The sequence below is a fragment of the Paramormyrops kingsleyae genome, chromosome 21 (genome assembly GCF_048594095.1).
Source record: "Paramormyrops kingsleyae isolate MSU_618 chromosome 21, PKINGS_0.4, whole genome shotgun sequence".
In the NCBI taxonomy this organism is placed as follows: Eukaryota; Metazoa; Chordata; class Actinopteri; order Osteoglossiformes; family Mormyridae; genus Paramormyrops; species Paramormyrops kingsleyae.
The window spans coordinates 2372061-2394829 of record NC_132817.1 but is presented as its reverse complement, the minus strand read 5'-3'; the positions used below and the strand labels follow the sequence as shown (position 1 = coordinate 2394829).

Sequence of the window (22769 nt, the reverse complement as noted above, 5' to 3'; positions counted from 1 at the left end):
CACCTTCAGAGGTCAAGGTGAGGGTCCACTGCAGGGTCACAGCCCCCTGGGCGGCAATACGGTCCAATTAAGGTCACAGTGATTTTTTTAATTAACTCAAGTGGCGGAATCAATCAATTATTCACAAACGCAAAACCCAGGTGATGTATTCGGGTGTGAATCCAGTGCTAATTAAACCGATTCCTACAAATCCCAGCGGTCCAACCTGTGCAGCAGCACTTTCGACATAATCATTTGTTTACCCTTGTGATTTTCTAACACAAAATGCAACCCTGGCCTATTTTTTGGTGGGGAAAGAGCAGTTTTTAATTCTTGCCCAGATCTGAAATTTTGCACCGTTATCCCGCTCTGAGGTCTATGCAACAAACGGTGCAGCAAAACAAAGGTGAGACGCAGTCACGTATCTGCGTCGCATTCATTATTACAGGCTGACCCTATAGGTATTAATAACCAGCGTGCAGAGCTGGACTGGCCATCTGGCGTACTGGGCAGAAACTGGAACCCAAGCTCCAGGGCCGATTTTTAATCCCTGTTCAGGCCTACCAACATATTATTTCACTATACTGTAAAGCATAATTTAATTCATTTGAAACACTACTAGTGCTGCCCTTAGGCGGCTTGCGCTGTATCCCGTGTACCACAAGCATAGGTTTGTAATATGACTTTTTCCCCGTTACTCGGTGTCGCTATTTAGTTAATATCACAGACCATCTATATAATTAAACCTGTAAAAAAAAAAATAATTAGCGAGTCGAATCAGATAACGTCTCGCCAGCCGTGCCGCAATACAGGCTCTTCTGAAATAGGATATAATGACGATATCATTTTTAATTATTAAAACGTGACATACCGCATGCCGGTATTAATAAAACTTTCAAACATACTTAAAGCGTGAGATTATCGCTATTGATACATTCCAGTCAGTAATGTGTAAACTATTTAAACTCAATGATGTATTTCAGCAAAAGCAATTTTAACAAATTAACTATGCTGTCTATATGAGGAAACATGCGGGATTTAAATTGCTTTCGGTAATGGCTGCCAGCAAAGGGGGGGTTCTGCCTTGTTGGTGGAAGAGCTTGAGTTTTTTTTTTGCCCGTTTCAAGGTGCCCCCAGAGCGAAGCCAAGCCGACGACCAATCAGATCAAAGCTGCTTTTCTCATTTTATTTAAAGCAACACACGCAGGCCTTTGTTCTGAATGTCACACAGGCGACCCAAAGACATGTGGAGGTACGACTTGAATGAAAGAGAAACGAAACAGATGCTGGGGAGGGAGATATTCAAATGACTGTAAAAATAGAGGTCAAATAGTACTTTGCTTCACGTCTGAGTTATTTCTCAAATTGTGAGCCGCCGAAAACAGTCATGAATGTCCCCGCCACACTCGCCCGTCCAGCTTACTGACTTTAACTGGCGGACGCTTGTAACCGTTTTCTCATGCTCGCATCCTCTTTTTGGGGTACATATACCCTAAAATAAAGTGGATGTGATTTCTGTTAAACAATAATATGCGCTCTATTTGAGTGTAAGCATTTAAGCAGCGTTCATCTTAGATTTCGGAGTCCTACATGTTACTGTTTTAATTTTTCAGTAAGTCTAGCTTTCAAAATTAATTTTAGAACTTTTTGCAGTTATAAAATTCATAAATTACAAAACGATATAAATATCTCAAACTGGAACTTAACGGCAGTATCATAGAGATACTGTCTTAATATATACATGCTGAAATTATCTATGGAAACCTGAATAGATGAATCGAATTCCCTTGGTTTAGGGCAGTAAACCATTCATGTTTACATATAACAGTACATTGAATTCCAGTTGTAATTCTGTAGAGCTCACAGCTTTGTTCTGGAGTCGTGCTACCTTAAAAAAAAGCCGGACACAGCCCGAGCGACGTGGGTGTGTCCCGTGTGCTTGTCCAACGCATCCGATTTGCTGTCGTAAATGACTGACAGCGCGACATGGGCGGTGCCAGTAGCCATTTCGTAAGGCAATTGGCTGACGGGCGCGGCTGTCAGCCGAGCGTGGGCCCGCCCCTCGGCCATGCCGTGACCAGGCTCGGTCGCACGGCACGGTCACAGTGTAATGGGGTCGGGTCCCGGTTCGGGTCTGGTTAGTCCGCTTTGACAGCCGAAGCACATCACGAAAGAGACGGAGTGGCAGAGCTGACAGGCTCCCTCACACAGAAGAGTATGTTCGCTAAAGGCAAGGGCTCCGCCGTGCCATCGGACAGCCAGGCACGGGAAAAGTAAGGCTCACCGACCGTATCCCGGCTCCCGTCCCCGGCGGGGCTCCGGGCGCCTTTCGCCGCTGCTCCGGCGTACTGAACGAGCAGCTAAGCCAGTCTCGCGTTTGGGGAGCTTGAGGCTGGGGGCGCATGGGACTATGAAACGTTCAGCTTTAGTTTGTCTAGAAGTTAAAATGTCAAAAGGCAGCGACTCACATTAATATGCCGGTTAGTTTGGCATTAACATTTGGTCCGCTTCTGCTGTAGCGTAATCATCATGGCATGGGTTATTTTGCTGCGAGGGACTTCTGAGGGCAGTTTATCTCGGAAATTTTCGGCAGATCTGATGGTCCTTGTAGAAGATCCTTGACTGCTAATGTTGTCCTCTGTTCCTGCTTTCGCGTGGCTTTTAATCATTTAATTATAATTAATCCGAAACCCATAATTCATGAAACTACATGGTCGAACGTGGGAAAGCCATAAGGTCTACGGGAGCGTGCCCCTCACTGGCTGCATGACCCCCGCTCTCCGCAGGCTGGCCTTGTACGTATACGAGTACCTGCTGCACATTGGGGCGCAGAAGTCGGCGCAGACCTTCCTGTCGGAGGTGAGTCCCGGTGCCGGGCTCGGACCTCGGAGTCCACCTGCCCTCTTCCATAAACCTGATAACCTTTCTCACCTGCTTGTTTGCCTAGATCCGGTGGGAGAAGAACATCACGCTAGGGGAGCCCCCAGGCTTCCTGCATTCCTGGTGGTGGTAAGCAGCCTTTTTTGATTTACCTGCCTGTGTGCCCCGTGTTCAGCTTTGCCCAGTATAGTTTAATGACTAATATCCATGTGTGATTAACATCTAAGTGCTCTGCCACTGTCAAAGGCCAATCTGGCCTTGCTTTCCTGTGTTTGGGGACGGTTGGTTTAATGCCACTGATCGGTTGGTGTTACAAAGTCTTATTTGTCACATGCAGTTATATAGTACAGGCAGTGCGGTAGGCAAAAGGGACACAAGTCTAATAGACAAGACGTATTATAAACATAGGACCTAAAATAATCATAAATATCTGAAAAGAATTGGCAGTACATGGAGGTAGTGCAGCGATAAGGATTTATATATGCTTATACGTGGGTTCAGTCGGCCGTTGAGAACATAGGTGTGCAGGACCTAAACACTCCCCATTTAGTACCTGAATTGCCTGCGCTCTGTTTGTGTTGTGTATAGATTAGCTTTAAGGGTCAGATCCTGGGTGATGAGTATGTGTATTTAGATATTTGATTTGATCGTATCATAAATGCCAAATAACTTCTGTCGTTTCTTTGTGCCATAGTGTGTTCTGGGACCTGTACTGTGCAGCTCCTGAGAGGAGAGACACCTGTGAGCATTCAAGTGAAGCAAAGGCCTTCCATGATTATGTGAGTACCTGGCTGCGCTGAGTGAGTACCCAGGTGTGTTGCTGGGCTGAGTGAGTACCCAGGTGTGTTGCTGGGCTGAGTGAGTACCCAGGTGTGTTGCTGGGCTGAGTGAGTACTTTTTTGGGTTGTGTGAGTACTCACATGGGTTGTGTGAGTATCTCTCTGTGTCTTTTTGTAAGATCTGTACATTTTAGGCTGTGTCGCTGCCTCTGGTCTTATGCTGGTTTTAATATGCTCAGTAGCAGATCTGTGGAGACTCGGAGCTGTCAGGGCTGTGCTGAATGTGGGTCAGATAGATAGTGATTAGTGTGTGTGGCTGTAGGCGGAGCCCCTGTGAGGCTGCCTTAGCTGTGGGGGTGGGACGGTGGTCTGGTTCAGTGGTCTGGGGGGGGGGGTCCTTGTCAGCATTACTCCCGTTCCTGCCGCCGTATGCGTGTGGCAACACCTGGCCTCAGTGTCCGGTGTCTGCGGTGACGGAGGTGATGTCACCATGGCCTCCCGTGAACAATCTGCAACTGCTCGGCTTCTGGTGCTAGCTAAGCTCACGGCATGGAATGGCGGCATCCCCGGACGGCGACAGCGGTGTGCAAGGCCGGGGAGGCTGGCACCGGGGCCCGGCTGCCGGGGGTGTTGGCAGTGCATTCTGGGAGGCTTTTCAGGGCTGTCAGGGAACTCCTGATGTGCCATCTGCTTCACGTCGGACAAATCAACCGCCGTGCTGTAAATGTAACGGACAGGTGAACCTTTTCGATGCTGTACAGCGGCCCTGCAGGGGGCGCTGTTTACGCAGAGCCGCCTGTGCAGCCCGGGGTCACTCTGCTTGGTAGTGGTGTCACCCGGGTCCAGCTGCTCACGCCGCCCGTGTTATCGGCACTGACAAGACTCCTGTTATCTTCCTCATCGCTACCCCCTCCCCCACAGGAAGCCCCCCCCCGTGTGTTATCTGTCTCCAGGCTCGTTGGCCAGGCAGGTGGCTCCTGGACGTGTGAACAGGCCCCACTGGGCCACAGATAGCTTGTCCCTAGGCATGGGGCTGCCCCTTCCGCCCCGAGGGCAGCTGAAGGGCTCTGTACGCAGTGTTCCCGTGCCCTGCAGGTGGTGTGGGTGTCCTGTTCCCCACCCCCTCCTTGTGGCACAGCCCCTTTCACCTCGGGAGCCTTAATGGTGCCCCTCCCTCCCGTCCCGTCTGCTTAATGGGTGTGTCACACTATGGGCTGAATCCCCCCCAGGAGGCGAGTGTCTGGGGAGAAACCTGAAAAGCTTCTGCCCCCCTGTTCCTAATGAAAGTTAATTATCAACAATTGTTTGTTTGCTAAATTAAAATCTCTAATTAGTCAATTAGATTAAATGGCTGCTCAAGTCAGCTTTCGTCCCGCTGTGCAGGTTATTAAGTGGGGGGGGGGGGGTCCTATTTTAATTACAGAATGCTCATCCTGGCAGTTCAGCGGGAATGGCGGTATGTGTGTCAAGGGGGCCCTCAGCATCTGAGCTGCACACCCCCAGTGAGTGGACACCCTTCGAGGGGCGTGCTGGGCTCTGGCTGGATATTCCTTAGGCTAATAACATCTCATTTTTGTTTTAAGTAGAGTTAGATTTGTGCATGAGCCAACCCCCCCCTTCCCCCAGACACTCTGTCCAGCCTTCTTCGTGCCCACCGCTCAGCATGACACCCCTCCACCCCAGTCCTTGTGTGGCTTGGTACTCAGCTGGCTCTCATTTACACAGCCCCCCCAATGTAATCTCCGGTTAATGCTTCTATGCTGCATTAGGCCCTGTGAGCCTCGCTGGGTTATTTTCGTGGCAGTCACACATTGCTACTTTCTGCCACCCCCCCCCCCCCCACTCTCTGCCAGGCTGGATCAGTGTGCTGTGTGTGCTAACAGGGTGGTACTGAAGCCGGCTACGTGTGGCACTGTTCCTTTAAGGGGGAGGCGCCTGTTGTGTCCTTTAGGGTGTGACAGGATGTGAGGTCACGCTAGGCCACTGTCATGGTTCCTCCATATGCAGGTTTCCATGTCTCCCACTCTACTCTCCAGAGGCCCCCCCTGGGCCTCTGGAGAGGCCCCCCTTGAAGGCCCTCTCCACCCACAGTGCATGTGTCTGTATCTGTCTGTCTGTGTGTTTCTCTGTCTATGTACCCGTGTGTCTGTATCTGTGTATCAGTCTCTCTGTCTCTGTCTTTCTGTCTCTGTCTCTCTGTCTGTCTGTCTGCCTCTGTGTCTGTATCTGTCTGTCTGTGTGTTTCGCTGTCTATGTATCCGTGTGTCTGTGTGTGGGTATCTGTGTATCGGTCTTTCTGTCTCTCTGTCTCTATCCTTCTGTCCGTCTCTCAATCTGTCTTTCTCTCTTTCAATCTGCCTGTGTGTCTGTATCTGTCTGTGTGTGTGTTTCACTGTTTGTGTATCTGTGTGTCTGTGTGTGGGTTTCTGTGTATCGGTCTTTCTGTGTCTGTCGCTATCTTTCTGTCTCTCTCTCTGTCCGTCTCTCAATCTGTCAATCTCTCTGTCTCGCTCTCTCTCTCTCTCTGTACACACTTATGTTTCAGCTCTTTACCTCTAAGCTATGTCAGGAATTTCCTTGATTTATTTTTTTTCCTGACAGGAATTAGCTGTACTAGTTTTTCCGGCAGGGTGGAGCTAGCCTGGGGAGTGATGTGGGGGGGGGGGCAGGGCTGAAGGATGGAGTGGGCCAGTTCCGGTGATTGCTTCCGTGTCTCTGTTCCCACCCAGTGGGGTAGAGTAATTCCCCTGCTGAGAGGGCAGGCAAAAGGTGCAGTGAGAGATCGCTCTGGGGAGGGGGGGCTCCATCACTGTCATGTGACGCCTTTGCGGAGTGTTATACAGCAAAGTGCATGAACCCTCCCAAGCTCCAAAAAGCCTGATAAACTGCCGCCCATTAAAGGTCAATGCGGGCTTGTTGGTGGGGAGCGCGGCTGAGTCTGTGACTCCCCGAAGACCATATTGTGGGGGCCCTCGCCCTGCAGCCATATTTTTGAGCACCTTCCATCCAGATGAGTCACACGCTGCCCCCCACTAAGCGCCTCAGGTGGCTGGAAGCCATGTCTGTAAGTGCCCCCATTCCCCACTGAAGGGGACACCTTCCAGCAGTTTCACCCCCCCCCGCCACCAGCATCTCTTTTGAGGACTGGAGCTCCGGCACAGATATCTCATAATGGTGTGCGCTAAAGTGAGAGAGCTTCTGCCCTGTGCTGCTTTGTTCACACACCAGCAGGGGCCGTTTGCAGACTCCCACCTGCCTCATCACAGGCTTCATAAGCGCGTGTGCCCATGCCTCCTGCTCCTGACCCCCCCACTGGAATCAGCCTGACGGAGGTGCCCCTCACACTGCCCGAATAGAGCGCCCTCCATCAGGGGTCCTCGTCTCAGCCATCCTGCTGAGAGCCAGTGGATTCAGCCTGACGGAGGTGCCCCTCACACTGCCCGAACAGAATGCCCTCTATCAGGGGTCCTCGTCTCAGCCATCCTGCTGAGAGCCAGTGGATTCAGCCTGACGGAGGTGCCCCTCACACTGCCCGAATAGAGCGCCCTCCATCAGGGGTCCTCGTCTCAGCCATCCTGCTGAGAGCCAGTGGATTCAGCCTGACGGAGGTGCCCCTCACACTGCCCGAACAGAATGCCCTCTATCAGGGGTCCTCACCCACAGGGCGGCTCTTTCCCACAGTGCCCCCTCTATTCTGTCTGCAGTGTGAAGTAAGGAAATTGGTGAAATAAGGCGAGGGGGCACTTTGTCTTGAGATATGGTTGCTGTGGCAACAGTCCTGCTAATCTGTAGATGACCTAGGAGGCCGACCAGAGGAGACATGGCTGTCTCTCTGGTATTTCATTATTTCCAGAGCCTCTGGTCCCCCCCCCTCCGTTGAAGCTGCTCCTGTATGAAATAATTGCAGAAGGTGGGGGGCGCTGGTGCCCATCTGCTCCTCAGCGCTCCTCGTGGGGATCGCTGTGACCGAGGGGCCTCCCCCTCGCCCTGCCTGCCTCTCGCCCGGCCTGCCTCTCGCCCGGCCTCCCCCTCGCCCAGTCTGCCTCTCGCCCGGCCTCCCCCTCGCCCGGCCTCCCCCTCGCCCGGCCTCCCCCTCGCCCGGCCTCCCCCTCGCCTGGTCTGCCTCTCGCCCGGCCTCCCCCTCGCCTGGTCTGCCTCTCGCCCGGCCTCCCCCTCGCCTGGTCTGCCTCTCGCCCGGCCTCCCCCTCGCCTGGTCTGCCTCTCGCCCGGCCTCCCCCTCGTCTGGCCTCCCCCTCGCCCAGTCTGCCTCTCGCCCGGCCTCCCCCTCGCCCAGTCTGCCTCTCGCCCGGCCTCCCCCTCGCCCTGCATCCCCCTCGCCCGGCCTCCTTTTATCACTTTCTTTTACGGCTTGTAAAAAGAGCCTGCTGTACAGATCCCCCCCCCTCTTGTGTGGCCTCTGAAACCCTGACTCCCTGGGCAGAACTTGGGGGGGGGGGGGGGGATGTCTTTATGATTCATTTGGAGTGAGTGAAGTACAGGACTGGCCTGCTGGGCTGGAGTGCCATCTCTGTGCCTCGCCCTCCCCCAGCCCCATTTTGTCTCTGTGCTGCTGTTATAACCTCATAGGGCCTGAGGGCCCCCCGCCCCCCCAGACTCCCATACGTTGGTGTTCCCCTCGCCCCCGCTCGCTCACCCTGTACATGACCCCCTCACACGGTCACCGTCGCTGTTTAATGGGTCCATCTCCCGCTGCCGGTGCCACATAGAGACAGCAGTCTTAGCAAACGTGTTCGGTCACTGGCCCACGATCCGCTCCAGCTGTCAGGGGCCATCGGCCCACATCTTGCAGCTTTGTCTCTATGGCACCCGGGCCGGGCTCTCGCCCCCGTGGCCCGCACTGCGCCGTAAACGCTGCGTTGTTGACACACACTTCACTCCTGCCGGTAATGCCGGCCGTCTCTGCGGTGTGGCTTTATGGAGCTGTGTCGCTAGGCAGATGGTGCACGCTTCCCATCGGCCTCCACCGCCGCGCACCAGCCATGCGGAAAGTAAATATGTGGCTAAGTGAGCGGCTGCACCTGCCTGTCCCTGGCCCGCACGGCCCCAGGCTTCCAGGCACCCCCCTTTCAGTGGCTTTTTGCGGTGGCCATTTTCCTGCAGTGCAGCTGGTGACGTGTTTCAGTGTGATTTATTATCACTGGGGCCCGGGAACCATCACACATTGAGTGGCTTCTCCTGCCAAACACGGGTGTGTTGCCATTGGGACTAAATCTGATTGTTCCCTGTGCAAAATTAGAAAAACATGGTTTGCGTGTGAGATCTGCTGATGTGTTTCATGTGTCATTAAGATCAGTTTTATGTTTGACAGTTTTAACGACTTTAAGTTTGTGTGTGTGTGTGTGTGAGAGAGAGAGAGAGAGAGAGAGAGAGAGAAGGAGAGTGTGAGAGAGAGAGAGTGAATGTGAGAGAGGAGGAGAGTGAGAGAGAGGGACAATGTGTGTTTGTGTGCGAGAGAGAAGGAGAGAGTGTGTGAGTGAGGGAGAGTGAATGTGAGAGAGAGAAGGAGAGAGTGTGTGAGTGAGGGAGAGTGAATGTGAGAGAGAGAAGGAGAGAGTGTGAGTGAGAGAGAGAGAAGGAGAGAATGTGTGTGTGTGTGTGTGTGTGAGAGAGAGAGAGAAGGAGAGTGTGAGAGAGAGAGAGTGAATGTGAGAGAGGAGGAGAGTGAGAGAGAGGGACAATGTGTGTTTGTGTGCGAGAGAGAAGGAGAGAGTGTGTGAGTGAGGGAGAGTGAATGTGAGAGAGAGAAGGAGAGAGTGTGAGTGAGAGAGAGAGAAGGAGAGAATGTGTGTGTGTGTGTGTGTGAGAGAGAGAGAGAGATCTTTACCTCAGCTGCTTTGGAAAACCATGTGTCCAGCTGATGGCATCATCAAAGTTAGCCAGGAGGTGCTTCAGTGCCCCCCATCAGTCTCCCTCTGACTCCCTCTGGCCATCGCCGCTGTCGAGGTGTCAAAACAGCGTGATAAAACAGCCTGGGAGGTTGAGGGTGCCTTTTCGTGATGTTTGCCGCTAACAGCGCCACCTGCTGGCCAGGGTATTGGCCAACCCTTATCTCAGCTCTCTATGGGTGGAAACTTTGGAAAAGGTTTCAGGTGCAGAAGGAGCCGTTTGGACTCCAGGCGCTGCAGGAATGAGCAGGTGTCTCTGCTGATCCCCACCGCTGTACGTGCGTGTGTGTGTGTGTGTGTGTGCGTGTGCGTGCCTGTGTGTGAGATTACCCAAGCCACGTGGTCCGGCCTAAGCCCCCATAATGCCCAGCGTGCTGACTGGCACTCACTTCTAAGAGACTTAATGACAGTGGCAGGTGAGAGTGTGACAAGTCACACAGATCAACCCTGGCTCCTATGTGCTGGACGCTGGCGATGTGGCATGCTGATGTGGTGAAGAGAGCGCCTTCCCCACAGAGCACGGTGCTGGACAGGTCCCCGCCGGCGATGTGGCATGCTGATGTGGTGAAGAGAGCGCCTTCCCCACAGAGCACGGTGCTGGACAGGTCCCCGCCGGCGATGTGGCATGCTGATGTGGTGAAGAGAGCGCCTTCCCCACAGAGCACGGTGCTGGACAGGTCCCCGCCGGCGATGTGGCATGCTGATGTGGTGAAGAGAGCGCCTTCCCCACAGAGCACGGTGCTGGACAGGTCCCCGCCGGCGATGTGGCATGCTGATGTGGTGAAGAGAGCGCCTTCCCCACAGAGCACGGTGTTGGACAGGTCCCCGCCGGCGATGTGGCATGCTGATGTGGTGAAGAGAGCGCCTTCCCCACAGAGCACGGTGCTGGACAGGTCCCCGCCAGCGATGTGGCATGCTACCCTGTTCCACCCCGGCTTTTTACCTCCTCGCTGTGATATTTCACTGGAGCTCCTGGTTCTTCCGCTGGGCTATTCTTAGACATGGTGCCATCAGCAGCCGGTCGCCGTTCCTGACTGGGGACACAGAGCAGATGTCCCCAGGAAATGGCCGTATTTACCCCGCTGCTAATGATTGGCCAGTTTCCGCGGCCGTGAACGGCCGTGCCACCTTATTGTCCTCAGATTCAGGCTGCGGCCCCCACTCATCTGAGGGGCCCCGGGGTCTCGTGGGCGGCCTGATGTGCTTCCCAGTGACGTGGCCAAAGCCAGCAGCTGGGCTGGGGCTGCCCAGGACGTGATGTAGGTTCTCCCACCTGTGCCTCATCCCGGGAGACTAGGTGGTTCTCCTGGCGTTCCGAAGGGACCGACTGCGCCTTGTTCTGATCCATTATTAATGAGATGCTTTCAAAACAGAAAGGCTCGTGGCAGTATTCCGTGGCGGTGTTCCGTGTCACTGTGGTACAGCGTGCTCCTCTTTCACACCTGTGTGTGTAGAAACCCCCGGCTGCCCCCTAGATGCATGCGCTCCTCTGGGCACACCCCCTTAGCCACAGAGGAATGCTCTCGCACAGGTACGCATGTGTGCACGTGTGTGTGTGCGTGTGCAAATAGTCAGACCGGGGCTCCCCATGCACGAACAGGGGCAGGTCTGTGGTGTGGAGTATTGTGTGTGTGTGTGTGTGTGTGTGTGTGTGTGTGTGTGTGTCTGTTCTGCAAGTTTCTCCTACTATCTGAGTTATAGCTGAATCAAGAAAAAAGTTTTGCGTATCCCAGAGTTTGTTTGGAACTTTCTGCTGTTCCCTGCTGTTTCACGGTGAAATATTTACATGAAACAGCAAAACTATTTATTTTCTGTTTTCACCCTTCCAGTGCTGAATCACCAGCAGGGTGCCTTGTTTCCTGAGTGCGATCGATAAGCTCTGTCTGTCTGTATGTCTGGTTGGCTTAGCTGGGGTTGTGGTGCATTGTGGGATTGAGGACGGCCCTGGTGCTCAGGGATGACTAGCGGGAGTGGGATGTCGGCTGCAGGGCACCTCTGCAGGCTTGTTGGCTGTGGGGCTGTCTGGGTTAAGCTGCACCCCCCGTCCCTGCCCCCACTCCGTTATACTGAGGTGTAACTGCAGTAATAAATCACAGCGCCAGGCTCTTGGTGGGGGGGTGAGGGTCAGAGTCTCTGTATGTCCCCCCCCCGTGCCCCGGGCTTCTCTAGCTGTGCGGGGCTCTCTGCCCTGTCAGTGCGTTTGGTCCCTTACTGTCCCTCCCCGGCACTGACCCACTGTTGAGAGGAGGGCACCGATCTGTCCCCCTGTATCCGTATGCTCTTTACTGGGGTCACTGGGGAGACCGCTGCCTGGCTGAGCCCACGGGGGGGGGGGGGGGATCACATTGATTCCAAGTGACATCCTTGGTCGGTGGATTATCCCTGATATTGTGGTGCCTCCTCTGGCCACTCAGCATGTCCATCTTCGTTCCGAAGCTGCAGATGCTGCCTCCTGAATGTCCGTAATGTGACCTGCAGTGCTAACGCTTGGCCAGAAGTACGTTGATAAACAGAATTATGCCCATTTACAAACAGTCTGAGGAGCCCCAAGTGGACGAGCTGCACGTGACCTCTGACCTTTGGCCGTAACCTGCTCATTTGTCAGCTAAGTGCTTTATGTGCTACTGAATTTCCACCTTTAATTAAGCATTTTAATGGAGTGTTTCAGGTAAAGCTCCATGTGCAGAGCCCGGCCAGGGTGCAGGTGGGGGGGGGGGGGGCAGTGCCATTTTAAACCCGTCTGGGTCGGTTTGAGCTCGTTTACGCCGCTTAATTGAAGGAAGAACTCCCGCATTCCTGAATGGCTGCACCCAGGGCAAGCGGCTGCCCTCGGCACTGGCCGGACCGGCCCTGTGTGTGCGGGCCCACAGAACACACGCGTGTGCGTGCGAGTATTCGTGTAACTGGATCCGTGAGTTTCGGAGTGTAACTATAAACCAGCGCTGATGTCAGTGCTGCTTCACCGGCGGGCAGGTGGAGAGGCTGGCGAGGGCGGGGCGAGGGCGGGGCCAGGTAGACTTGGCGGGTGTTCACCCAGGCCCAGCCTCCATGTCCAGTCCCGTCCCTGTGCCTGGCCCTGTCCACCCGCTGCACGCCACGCCGCTTTCCCACCCTGTCTCTCTGTCCTGCTCTCCCTTCTGCATTTGTCCGGGCTCAGGGACGGTCCAAAGAGGCAGACACACTGACGATGGAGGTTAAGATGGACGGAGGACTTCTGTCTGCCCCGGGGGTTCCAGACTGTTAGTTTTCTCTGGATTTGGGCTGGGTGACAGTGAGGCTTGTATAAGACCTTTTGTTGTTGCTGGGGGGGGGGGGGACACAAAATAAGCTGAATGGACGTATGGCGCAGAGCAGGGCAGGAAATGCATCGAGATCTTTCTTTGGTGACAGGAGGGAAATGACTTTCACTTCCTGTGAAGGGTGTGGGCTTTCGGCTGCTCTCTCTCGCTCTTGGCTGCCCCCGATGGTGGGTCTGTGTATCTGGAGCCGTCTGAGTTAACCTCAGTGTAGGCCCAGTCTGTCCCTCCTCTCGTCTCTCTCAATGCACCTGCCTGACCTCTGACCTCTCTCTCTCCCCCTCCCTCAGAGTGCCGCTGCCGCCCCCAGCCCCGTGCTCGGCAGCATCCCCCCCAACGACGGCACACCAGGGGGCCAGATGCCTCCTGGCTACTTCCAGGTGAGCACTGTGACACAGCTTCCTGTCTGCTGGACAGGCCACACCCCTTACTTCCTGTTTGCTGGACAAGCCACACCCCTCACTTCCTGTTTGCTGGACAGGCCACACCCCTCACTTCCTGTCTGCTGGACAGGCCACAGACCCTTTTCCTGCGCCTGGGGGTTAGCGATAGGGTTGGGGCTAGCAGAATGGCTTCCGGCATGTGCCCTGGGGGCCTGCTCTCTCACAGGGGTTCGGCTCTGCCTTGGCGTGTCGTGTGAAATGCACCTGATTACAAAGCCTGGGGTTACACTGCCCCCTAGTGTCAGCTTTCAGTAACAGACTTGCTTGAGGGCAGGTCCTGTGCTTTCACTGGTGTTGGAAGGCGTCTGTGGAAACATTCCAGGCCAGCGTGTTGAGAGAGGCTGATGACGAACGAGAGTCACGACGGGAAATTCCGTGCGGGAGGGTGTTTCAGGGAAGACCCTTAATAGAATGTGTGCTGGGGGAGGTCAGGAAGGGGGCGCCACTCATCAGTTTGTCTGAACAACGAGCTGTCTGGGGGTGGAGTACATGGGTGGCTTGGGGGGGGGGTCCTTTTAGAGCATGGGTGTCAAACCTGGGGGGCCGGTATGGAAGTAAATCTGTGTCATCACAATTTGAATTTTATATGCCACTCAAATTCTAACATTGAATATTTATGCATTGGAAATATGCATCGGGAATTCGATGGTCCAAATTCACATGCAAAAATACAAGGTTAAAAATACGAGTTATACATCCGGGATACCAAGGCTAAGCAATGGAATCTGTGGCTGCGTTCGACTTGGGCTTAGGTCTGTCTGCAGCTGACGTGACAAGAGCATCTGGCTGCGGCTGCAGGGGTGGAGTATAAACTGACTGCAGCCAAGTCGGACAACTTCTACTCCTCATTGTGTGCACCTGACTGCAATGGCTGCACTGCCAGAAGGGTGTAGATAAATCTATACAAATATCACCTGCATGCATATTACTTCTTTTCCAATAGCCAACTCCTGATCCAAACTGTTAGCAGTGGAAAAAAAATAAACAATTGTGTATAGTGGCCCGGTGTAAAAAGATAGCTGCCAGGAAATAGATAAAATACATGTATTTCAAGGAATCAAAGTTTTTATTGTCATGTACTGAGTAAAATGCAATTCTTACTTGAATACCTTCTTCACAGACTGGACAATTAAACAAATAAAGCAGCGCAACATTACAGTAACTAACAATAAATAAACCACTAACTTACGTGTCCTTTTAGAGCATTTATGTCATTTATTTGAACTTTATTTTACCAGGTAAATTAACTGAAAAACAGTTATAACTGCTTTATGTGATATTCGGGAGAAATGGCAGATAACACCTCGGAACTGCCTGGGATACAAACGTCAGGACCGGAATGCATTGCTGTTGTGCTGTAAGCGGCTGCATGAAGTCGAACGCAGCCACAGATTCCATTGCTTAGCCTTGGATGTATAACTCATATTTTTAACCTCGTATTTTTGCTTGTGAATTCGGACCATCAAATTTCCAATGCATAAATATTCAATGTTTAGAATTTCAGTGGCATATAAAATTCAAATTGTGATGACACAGATTTACTTCCATAGGCCAGAACTCTGCACATTTTTGGGTTTCCCACCTGAGTCAATCAACTCCTTGCACCTCCTTGTGCTAATTACCACACAGCTCTTGGGCTGAATCATTCGTGGTGGAACACGGAAAAAACTAAGCTACACAGGGCTCCGCCCCCCCCAGGACTGCAGTTTGACACCCCTGTCTCAGAGGAAACCCCTGCGTTTCTGTTTTGGCCGTGCTTACAGCGCCATCTGGTGGTTAGCCACACAGCTGCCTGACAGGGAGTGGCAGGTGGGGCCCTAAGAGAGGAGTTCAGGTTACGTACGGGAGGCCATGTCTTGTGAAACACCCGAATGTCAATGCTCACTGAGAGCCCTGCCCCCCCTGCAGGGCCCCCCTGGCTCGCAGGCGTCGCCGCACGCTCAGGCTCCGCCCCACCCAAACCCAAACAGTATGATGGGACCCCACGGGCAGGTAAGGAGCCCCCCTTCCAGAGGGCCGCCGGTTCGGCCAAGTGATTCATTAAGGCGCGTTAATCACTGCAGTATTTTTAGTGTCTGTACTCTGTGTCTGTACCCACCCCCACCCCGACATCCTGCTCAAGATAGACGGGGGGGGGGGCTTCAGCAATCTGTCACCTTCTCACACACACACACACACACACACACAGATACAGACAGTGACACACACACACACACACACAGATACAGACAGTGACACACACACACACACACACACAGATACAGACAGTGACACACACACACACACAGATACAGACAGTGACACACACACACACACAGATACAGACAGTGACACACACACACACAGATACAGACAGTGACACACACACACACACAGATACAGACAGTGACACACACACACACAGATACAGACAGTGACACACACACACACACAGATACAGACAGTGACACACACACACACACAGATACAGACAGTGACACACACACACACACAGATACAGACAGTGACACACACACACAGATACAGACAGTGACACACACACAGATACAGACAGTGACACACACACACACACAGATACAGACAGTGACACACACACACACACAGATACAGACAGTGACACACACACACACACAGATACAGACAGTGACACACACACACACACAGATACAGACAGTGACACACACACACACACACACACACAGATACAGACAGTGACACACAAAGACAGTGACATGCGCCAGTATGACTTCAGTCTAGCACACAGCTCAGTCCTATAACTCTGTTCTATACAGCTGTTCCTGCCATGCATTTGTGCCTATGTGTGTGTTTCTATCTATGTGTGTGTGTGTGTGTGTATCTGTCTGTCTATCTATGTGTGTGTGTGTGTATCTGTCTGTCTATGTGTGTGTGTGTGTGTGTGTATCTGTCTGTCTATGTGTGTGTGTGTGTGTGTATCTGTCTGTCTATGTGTGTGTGTGTGGGTGTATCTGTCTGTCTATGTGTGTGTGTGTGTGTGTGTGTGTGTGTGTATCTGTCTGTCTATCTGTGTGTGTATCTGTCTGTCTGTCTATCTGTGTGTGTGTCTCCGCGTGTGTGTGTATCTGTCTGTGTGTGTGTGTATCTGTCTGTGTGTGTGTGTGTGTGTCTGTCCGTCTGTCTGTCTATCTGTGTGTGTGTGTGTGTGTGTGTGTGTGTGAGTTTGCACGTGTCACTCCTCCTTTCAGATGTCATACCAGTCTTATTAAACCCATAAATAAGGAATGCTGTGTTCCGCGCTCCACGCTCCACGCTCCACGTTCCGCGCTCCACGCTCCACGTTCCGCGCTCCACGCTCCGTGTTCCACGCTCCCTGCCCTCCATCTCTAACCACGACTGTCCCCGCAGCCCTTCATGTCGCCCCGGTACGCTGGAGGACCCCGGCCGCCCGTCCGGATGGGGAGCCAGGTAAGGAGCCATGTCGCCATGGCAACCTGCCCCACCCCCAAGCCCCCGTCCTCCTTGCAGGCCAGCTGGCCGACGTCTTATCCTCCCTGTGGTCCCTGATGTGCCGTAGGCTCCCTGAGGCGGCCCCAGGGGGTGTTTGCTTTCAGCATGCCCCCCCCCCCACCCACATAGCTGTAAATTATTGAGTGGAGCAGCTCAGAGACGCTACTTCTGCAGAGCTGGGGGGTTGCTGGCTGGAGGAACGCCCCCATTAACGACCTTCAATGCCCATTAAACCCCCCCGCCCACTGGAATCTCGCATGGGGGGGGGCTCCTCCTCTGTCCGCTTCCAGGATCCCGAATCGTACACTTGGCTTCTGCTCTCCGCAGAGATGACACATTCACACTCCCCTCCCCCATCTCCCATCTGCCACCCCCCATCCCCTGCCTCCTGTAGCCTCCGGGAGGAGTTCCGGGTGGCCAGCCTCTCCTCCCCAGTTCCATGGACCACACGCGTCAGCAAGGTGAGCCCACTGCCACTGGGAGGCACTGCTGTACATCCTTCAGCTGAGGCCTGAAGCCAGTGATTAGCTGGAATCCTGCATCAGGGTTTTTGTTGGGCTTATTTGATTGGTTTTCAGTTTTGCCCTGTAGCTCTTGGCTCACAGATCCTGTGCTACATCCCAAAGTCCCATAGGGCCAAGTCCACAGATCAATACTGGCTAAGTACCGATGACAGAGGCGATACAGGGTTGCAGGGAATGGGTACTCAGAAATGATGTTTGAAAATCCGTAAGACACCTCAAAGATAGGATAACACCAAAGACAAGATTTAGGGCCAAAATGCAGTGAGACACCGTAAGCATTCAGGCGGTGCTGGTGTGCGGGAAACGCGTCCGTGCCTGACATAGATGTAGTGAACCCGCGATCTCACACCTTTAGAACTTAGACATCAGTGGTCATTGTTGACACACCACAGTGCACAATGACAAAATGTGTCCTCTGCATTTAACCCATATGTGACGTCATGACATATCAGGGGGCAGCTAATTCAGTGCCTGGGGAGCAGTGCTTGGGGGCGGCACCTCAGTGGTGCTTTGCTGGTCAGGGATTCGAACCAGTAATCTTTCAATCACAAGTCCACTTCCCTAACCATTAAGCCACCACTGCCCGGAAATCTGAAGCAGCTCTCTGTCTGTCTCCAGGACACCCGAATTTAGGAGGACCGATGCAGCGTATGACTGCCCCGAGAGGAATGGCTCCCATGGGACCTGGACCCCAGGTAACACCACAGTGCTCTGTGCTGCTGGGTCACACGGTGGATCACGTGGCTGGTCACACAGCTGGTGCATTTAGGGGTGGCTGCATGCATGCGTGCATCATGCCGCCTCTGCATGCTGAGCGGCCATCTCAGGCCTCCTTATTCTTGGTTCTCATTGCAGGGCTATGTGGGTGGGGTGAGGCCCCCCCTTAACTCCATGGGTCCCGGCATGCCTGTGATGAACATGTAAGATAGCGCCCCCTCCAGCCTCCCGCCTTGTCCCAGACTCCATCTCCCGTGATTCTTCCTTTTAAAAGGCCGCCCCTCCTGTCTTTCAGGGCTCCCGGAACCGGCCGGCCGTGGCCGAATCCCACCAGTGCCAACTCAGTGAGTATGCAGGGGCCTCATTCTTAAAGCTGGAGGTGTATGTCTGCGATGGCCTGTAGGGATCCTCGCGGCCGATATCCCAGTGGTTGACTCGCGTATGGCTCTGTTCGCAGATTCCTTACTCCTCTTCCTCCCCCGGATCCTATGTGGTAAGTGACCTTATGCCCTTTTATGTAATATAATAACCCATTCGCATATCCTCACTCACCATTGGCTGTGAGCAGTGAGCTGGTCTGAGGGACACGTGAGCGCCCCCTGCTGTCCTGTTAGCTTGGCACAGTGCAGCCGGGGCTCTCAGTCTGCTCTGCTGGCCATGGCGGCTGGTGGGTGGCTTTAGGGTGACTGCCTGTCGGTTTGGAAGGGTCTGTGCCCCCCCCCGGCAGTCCATAGGTAGCACTTAGCTGGGCTGCTGTTCTTGGACGATCAGCAGCCCTGCCCTGCTGTGCAGCGACCCCACGTTTCTGCTCCTGCCTTGTTTACTGTTCCTGTACATGGCTGCCCCTTGCACCGGCACCCCCTGCAGGTGGCTGGGTAGGGGTGCAGACCTAGGCACCTTGCATTGAGTGCAGCTGCTGCTGTGCTAATGGGTCTTTCGTTCTCCTGCCCCCACAGGGTCCGCCAGGAGGGGGGGCTCCGCCCGGCACGCCCATCATGCCCAGTCCAGCAGGTATGACCCTTCCGCAGGGTTTGGGGGGTGCATTTCTATAACACATGTGTAACCCTGTGCCCCACGATCCTGCAGATTCCACCAACTCCAGTGACAACCTGTACACCATGATCACCAGTGGGGGTGGCCGGCCAAGTGTGAGTCCTGGGGGGGGGTCTGTGCATTCAGGGGGAGGGCTTCCCATGTCTTTCTCAGTATTCATTCAGTACACTGTGTATGACAGCAAGCCTTCCCCCCTTGTCTCTCCCTCCGTCTCTCCTCCTCCCACTCCCTCTATCTCTCCTTCCTTGTTTTCTTCTTTTTCTCTCTCGCCCTCGCTCTCCCTCCCTCCATCTCTCTCCCTCTCCCTTCCTCTCTCCCCCTATCTTCTATCTCTCCCTCTTTCTCTTTCCCTCCCTTCCCTACTCTCCCCCCCATTCTCTCCTTCTTCCTCCCTCCCTCTCCCTCCCTCCCTCCCTGTCTCCCTCTCTCTCCTTCCCTCTCCCTGTCTCCCTCTCTCTCTCTCCCTATGTCTCCCTCTCCCTCCCTCCCTCCCTCCTTCACAGTTCCCCATGGGCCCCAGCACGGACGGCCCCATGGGGCCAATGAGCAGCATGGAGCCCCACCACATGAACGGGTCGCTAGGTAATGCGCCCCCCCCCCCCCGCCTCGAGGCCTTGGTGGCAGTTTTTTTGCACGTCCTCATTCCAGTCACAAAGGAGCCGTTAATGAGTGTGTTTGTTCCTTACAGGGTCGGCCGACATAGACGGGCTTCCCAAGGTAATTGTGGTGCTCTCCTGCATCCTCATTGGTCTGCTCTCATTTGCATTGCTCTCCTGCATCCTCATTGGTCTGCTCCCATTTGCATTGCTCTCCTGCATCCTCATTGGTCTGCTCTCATTTGCATTGCTCTCCTGCATCCTCATTGGTCTGCTCCCATTTGCATTGCTCTCCTGCATCCTCATTGGTCTGCTCTCATTTGCATTGCTCTCCTGCATCCTCATTGGTCTGCTCCCATTTGCATTGCTCTCCTGCATCCTCATTGGTCTGCTCCCATTTGCATTGCTCTCCTGCATCCTCATTGGTCTGTTTCCATTTGCATTGCTCTCCTGCATCCTCACTGGTCTGTTTCCATTTGCATTGCTCTCCTGCATCCTCATTGGTCTGTTCCCGTTTGCATTTCGGGTTACAGAGTTCGATTCTTCTTTCATGCAGAATTCTCCCAACAACTTAAGCGGCATCAGCAATGCCCCTGGGACCCCGAGGGATGACAGCGAACTGGGGGGCAGCTTTCTGCACTCCTTCCAAAATGAAAATGTAAGCAAGGAGGGGGGGGGGGGGCTCACCATCCATTGCTCTGTCCCAATTGATGGCCTTCTAGCCAGGATGACCTGCTGTGATTGGCTGGAGTTTGTTACAGCTCCGTGTTTCTCTGGGGATCTGTGATAGTGTTTCAGGGTGTTCAGCAGAAATGAAGGTGGTCTCTGTGGTCTCTCCCCCACTCAGTATTCACCCACCATGACCATGAGTGTGTGATGACCCCCCCCCCACCCCCGTCAGATGCCATCTTGAAGAGCTGGGACAGTCTGAAGGAAGCAAGCAGACACGCGGAGAGTCTCCTGAGATGTGACGGCCCACTTGGCTGCCAGTGGTGCTTCTGACACCTCCGGCGGCTTTTCCGATGCTAGTCCCCCATTCCTCACAGCCAGCACTTCCTGCTTTAACGCCAAGCCCCGCCCAATCCCCTGTCATGTGCAAGCGGATGTAAATCCCCACGTTTGAGTTTCCAGCCTCTGCGACATGCTTGACTGTTCGCTGCACGGGCCTCCCCGTCTCCATGTTGGTGGCTTTGTAGGGCCATTTGGATGCTAAGCAGGGTGGATATTTTGTGCTCCGGAAGGCTCCCACCGCTCCTCACCCTTTAAGCCTGGACCCCGCGGACACCCCTCCCCAAGTGTGAGCCAGCACCGCCCCGGTGTCGGCTTATCCGGGCCGCTCACCTGCCTGGTCATGTGACCTGGCGGAGCAACCTCAGGTGCCCCCGGTCTGCCCACGGCTCCTTCTGCCTCCGCATCTCGAGGAATGACAGCAGTCCCCAATGTTCCGGAACCTTCCTTCCATTGTGTTTAAATACCGTATGCTGTACAGGCCTGAGCTGTGAAATATGCACACGTATATACCAGAGGGGGGGAACCTGGGATTGGTGAGGCTGGCGCAGACAGCCCCTGCCTGCTGTCAAAAGGCATCATGTGACGTGTCATGTGACCCTGCCTGCCGGCTGCTGTGGTGAACGTGGGGCATGCTGCAGTCCCTGTACTCTTACTGTGTACTGTTATAACGAGAAGGTGAATGATGCCCTGTAGTTCAGTACCTAAACCGCTGAAGGAGGTTTCCTGCTCGCCCTTCTCCCCACCCATGAAGTACCTCCCCTTTCAGACTTGTTTTTCTTGCCTGTTACATGCTGCACTTGCTACATGTAGCACGGACCTTTTTTTATACAGTGAATTGCTTTACATGTGTTTATGGGAATGCGGTGGCTCGAGCTATAGGCTCCCGCCAACTATGGGGGGGGAACCGCCGGTGTCTTTTCTCCATCCCTCCATCCAGTGGACATTTTGAACCTTAGGATGATTTTCCTTCTCGTTACCTGTCATTAATAATGTTTACCGTAACTTATTTTTTGTCATTGGTATGGGATGATTACGAATGTTCCCACCTCTATCCAGCATTGTAATTAATATTAACATAAACCTGGTCCTCTGCCGTTTGGTCTCTTTTTTTTGGGCGGAGATGAATTTATGTATCCAAGACTCTGACTGGGTGACCAGCGGGGGACTTCATCTTCCTTCACTTGCATTTAGCCCAGGCTGCCTTAAATGCGACAAGTTATCCGGCTAAGCAACAAATCTTGCTGTGCCCCCTGGTTATCTTCCTTTATTTTCCAGGGTCTGATAGACAGGGGTAAACATAGCTGGTACGCAAGTATGCCACAAAGCAAGACACACGGCTGCTTCTTTTATGTGCATTTGTGCTGTTATGACAAGAAATCAGCTTTTATTTTAAGCTTTATACCGAAAAATCAGTACAGGTTAGCCACAAAGGTTAAAATGCACTGTAACTTGTCATAACAGCACAAATGCATATGAACTTGTTTTATATGGTGAATGCGTATTTGTCTGCCACTTACACACGCGCCCGGCTATAGACCAATAAAGAGCCTCCTTCCTCGTTCCGGGTAAACGGCGCCATAAGCGGTAAGGGGCTTCACTGAGGGCAAAATGTCAGTATGGGCCAGTCGCGGAATAGGACTCCTCTAACAAAAACGCTTATATCTCGCAGATGTACCGTAATTTCATTGAAGAAAAAAAGTTAATTCTGGAGACTACAGGATCCATCGATCCCCAATTGGCTAAGTCTTAAAAATATCTCAGCCCAGAACTAAGTTGTCAAACAGGTTAGAATTTAAGCTCTCTATGTGTGTTAAGGGTTTCAGAGCCCAAAAACAAACTGAAGCTAAATTCATATAAGAAAGGTTAGTGGTTATCGTTAGCTGTCGTGAATTTTCTTTCTTTCAGTTTAGCGTTATCGAATTAACCTTTGGAGTTAGCGTTTTAGCAGTTATTGAAACAAACTTTTCAGTTACTTTCCAGTGCCCACTGCTGCAGTGATTTAGTCACACGGTAAGCACATGGCGCCTTTTCCAAACGAGGCCTTCTCTTAACGGTGGTACCAGTCTGTCGGCCCCTGAAGGGTCTCAATGGGAGTGTCT

The 22769-nt window shown here is 53.3% G+C and overlaps 1 protein-coding gene across 2 annotated transcripts; it reads left to right on the top strand.

Annotated features, from left to right (window-relative positions):
* Positions 1-1179: 1179 nt before the first annotated feature.
* On the top strand, positions 1180-21764 carry ssbp3a (single stranded DNA binding protein 3a). Of its 2 annotated transcripts, none has more exons than XM_023815917.2 (18): positions 1180-1231; positions 2766-2838; positions 2927-2988; positions 3554-3638; positions 13131-13220; positions 15192-15275; positions 16668-16727; positions 17164-17230; positions 17912-17988; positions 18149-18213; positions 18306-18354; positions 18468-18503; positions 18967-19021; positions 19097-19158; positions 19567-19645; positions 19752-19780; positions 20216-20317; positions 20507-21764. In XM_023815917.2, exons 1-18 carry the CDS (start codon positions 1200-1202, stop codon positions 20534-20536), a joined length of 1137 nt encoding a protein of 378 aa, XP_023671685.2. In that variant the 5' UTR covers positions 1180-1199; the 3' UTR covers positions 20537-21764. The 2 variants fall into 2 exon arrangements, with proteins under 2 accessions (XP_023671685.2, XP_023671684.2); XM_023815916.2 differs by lacking the exon at positions 1180-1231 and adding an exon at positions 2014-2252.
* The last annotated feature ends 1005 nt before the right edge of the window (positions 21765-22769 follow it).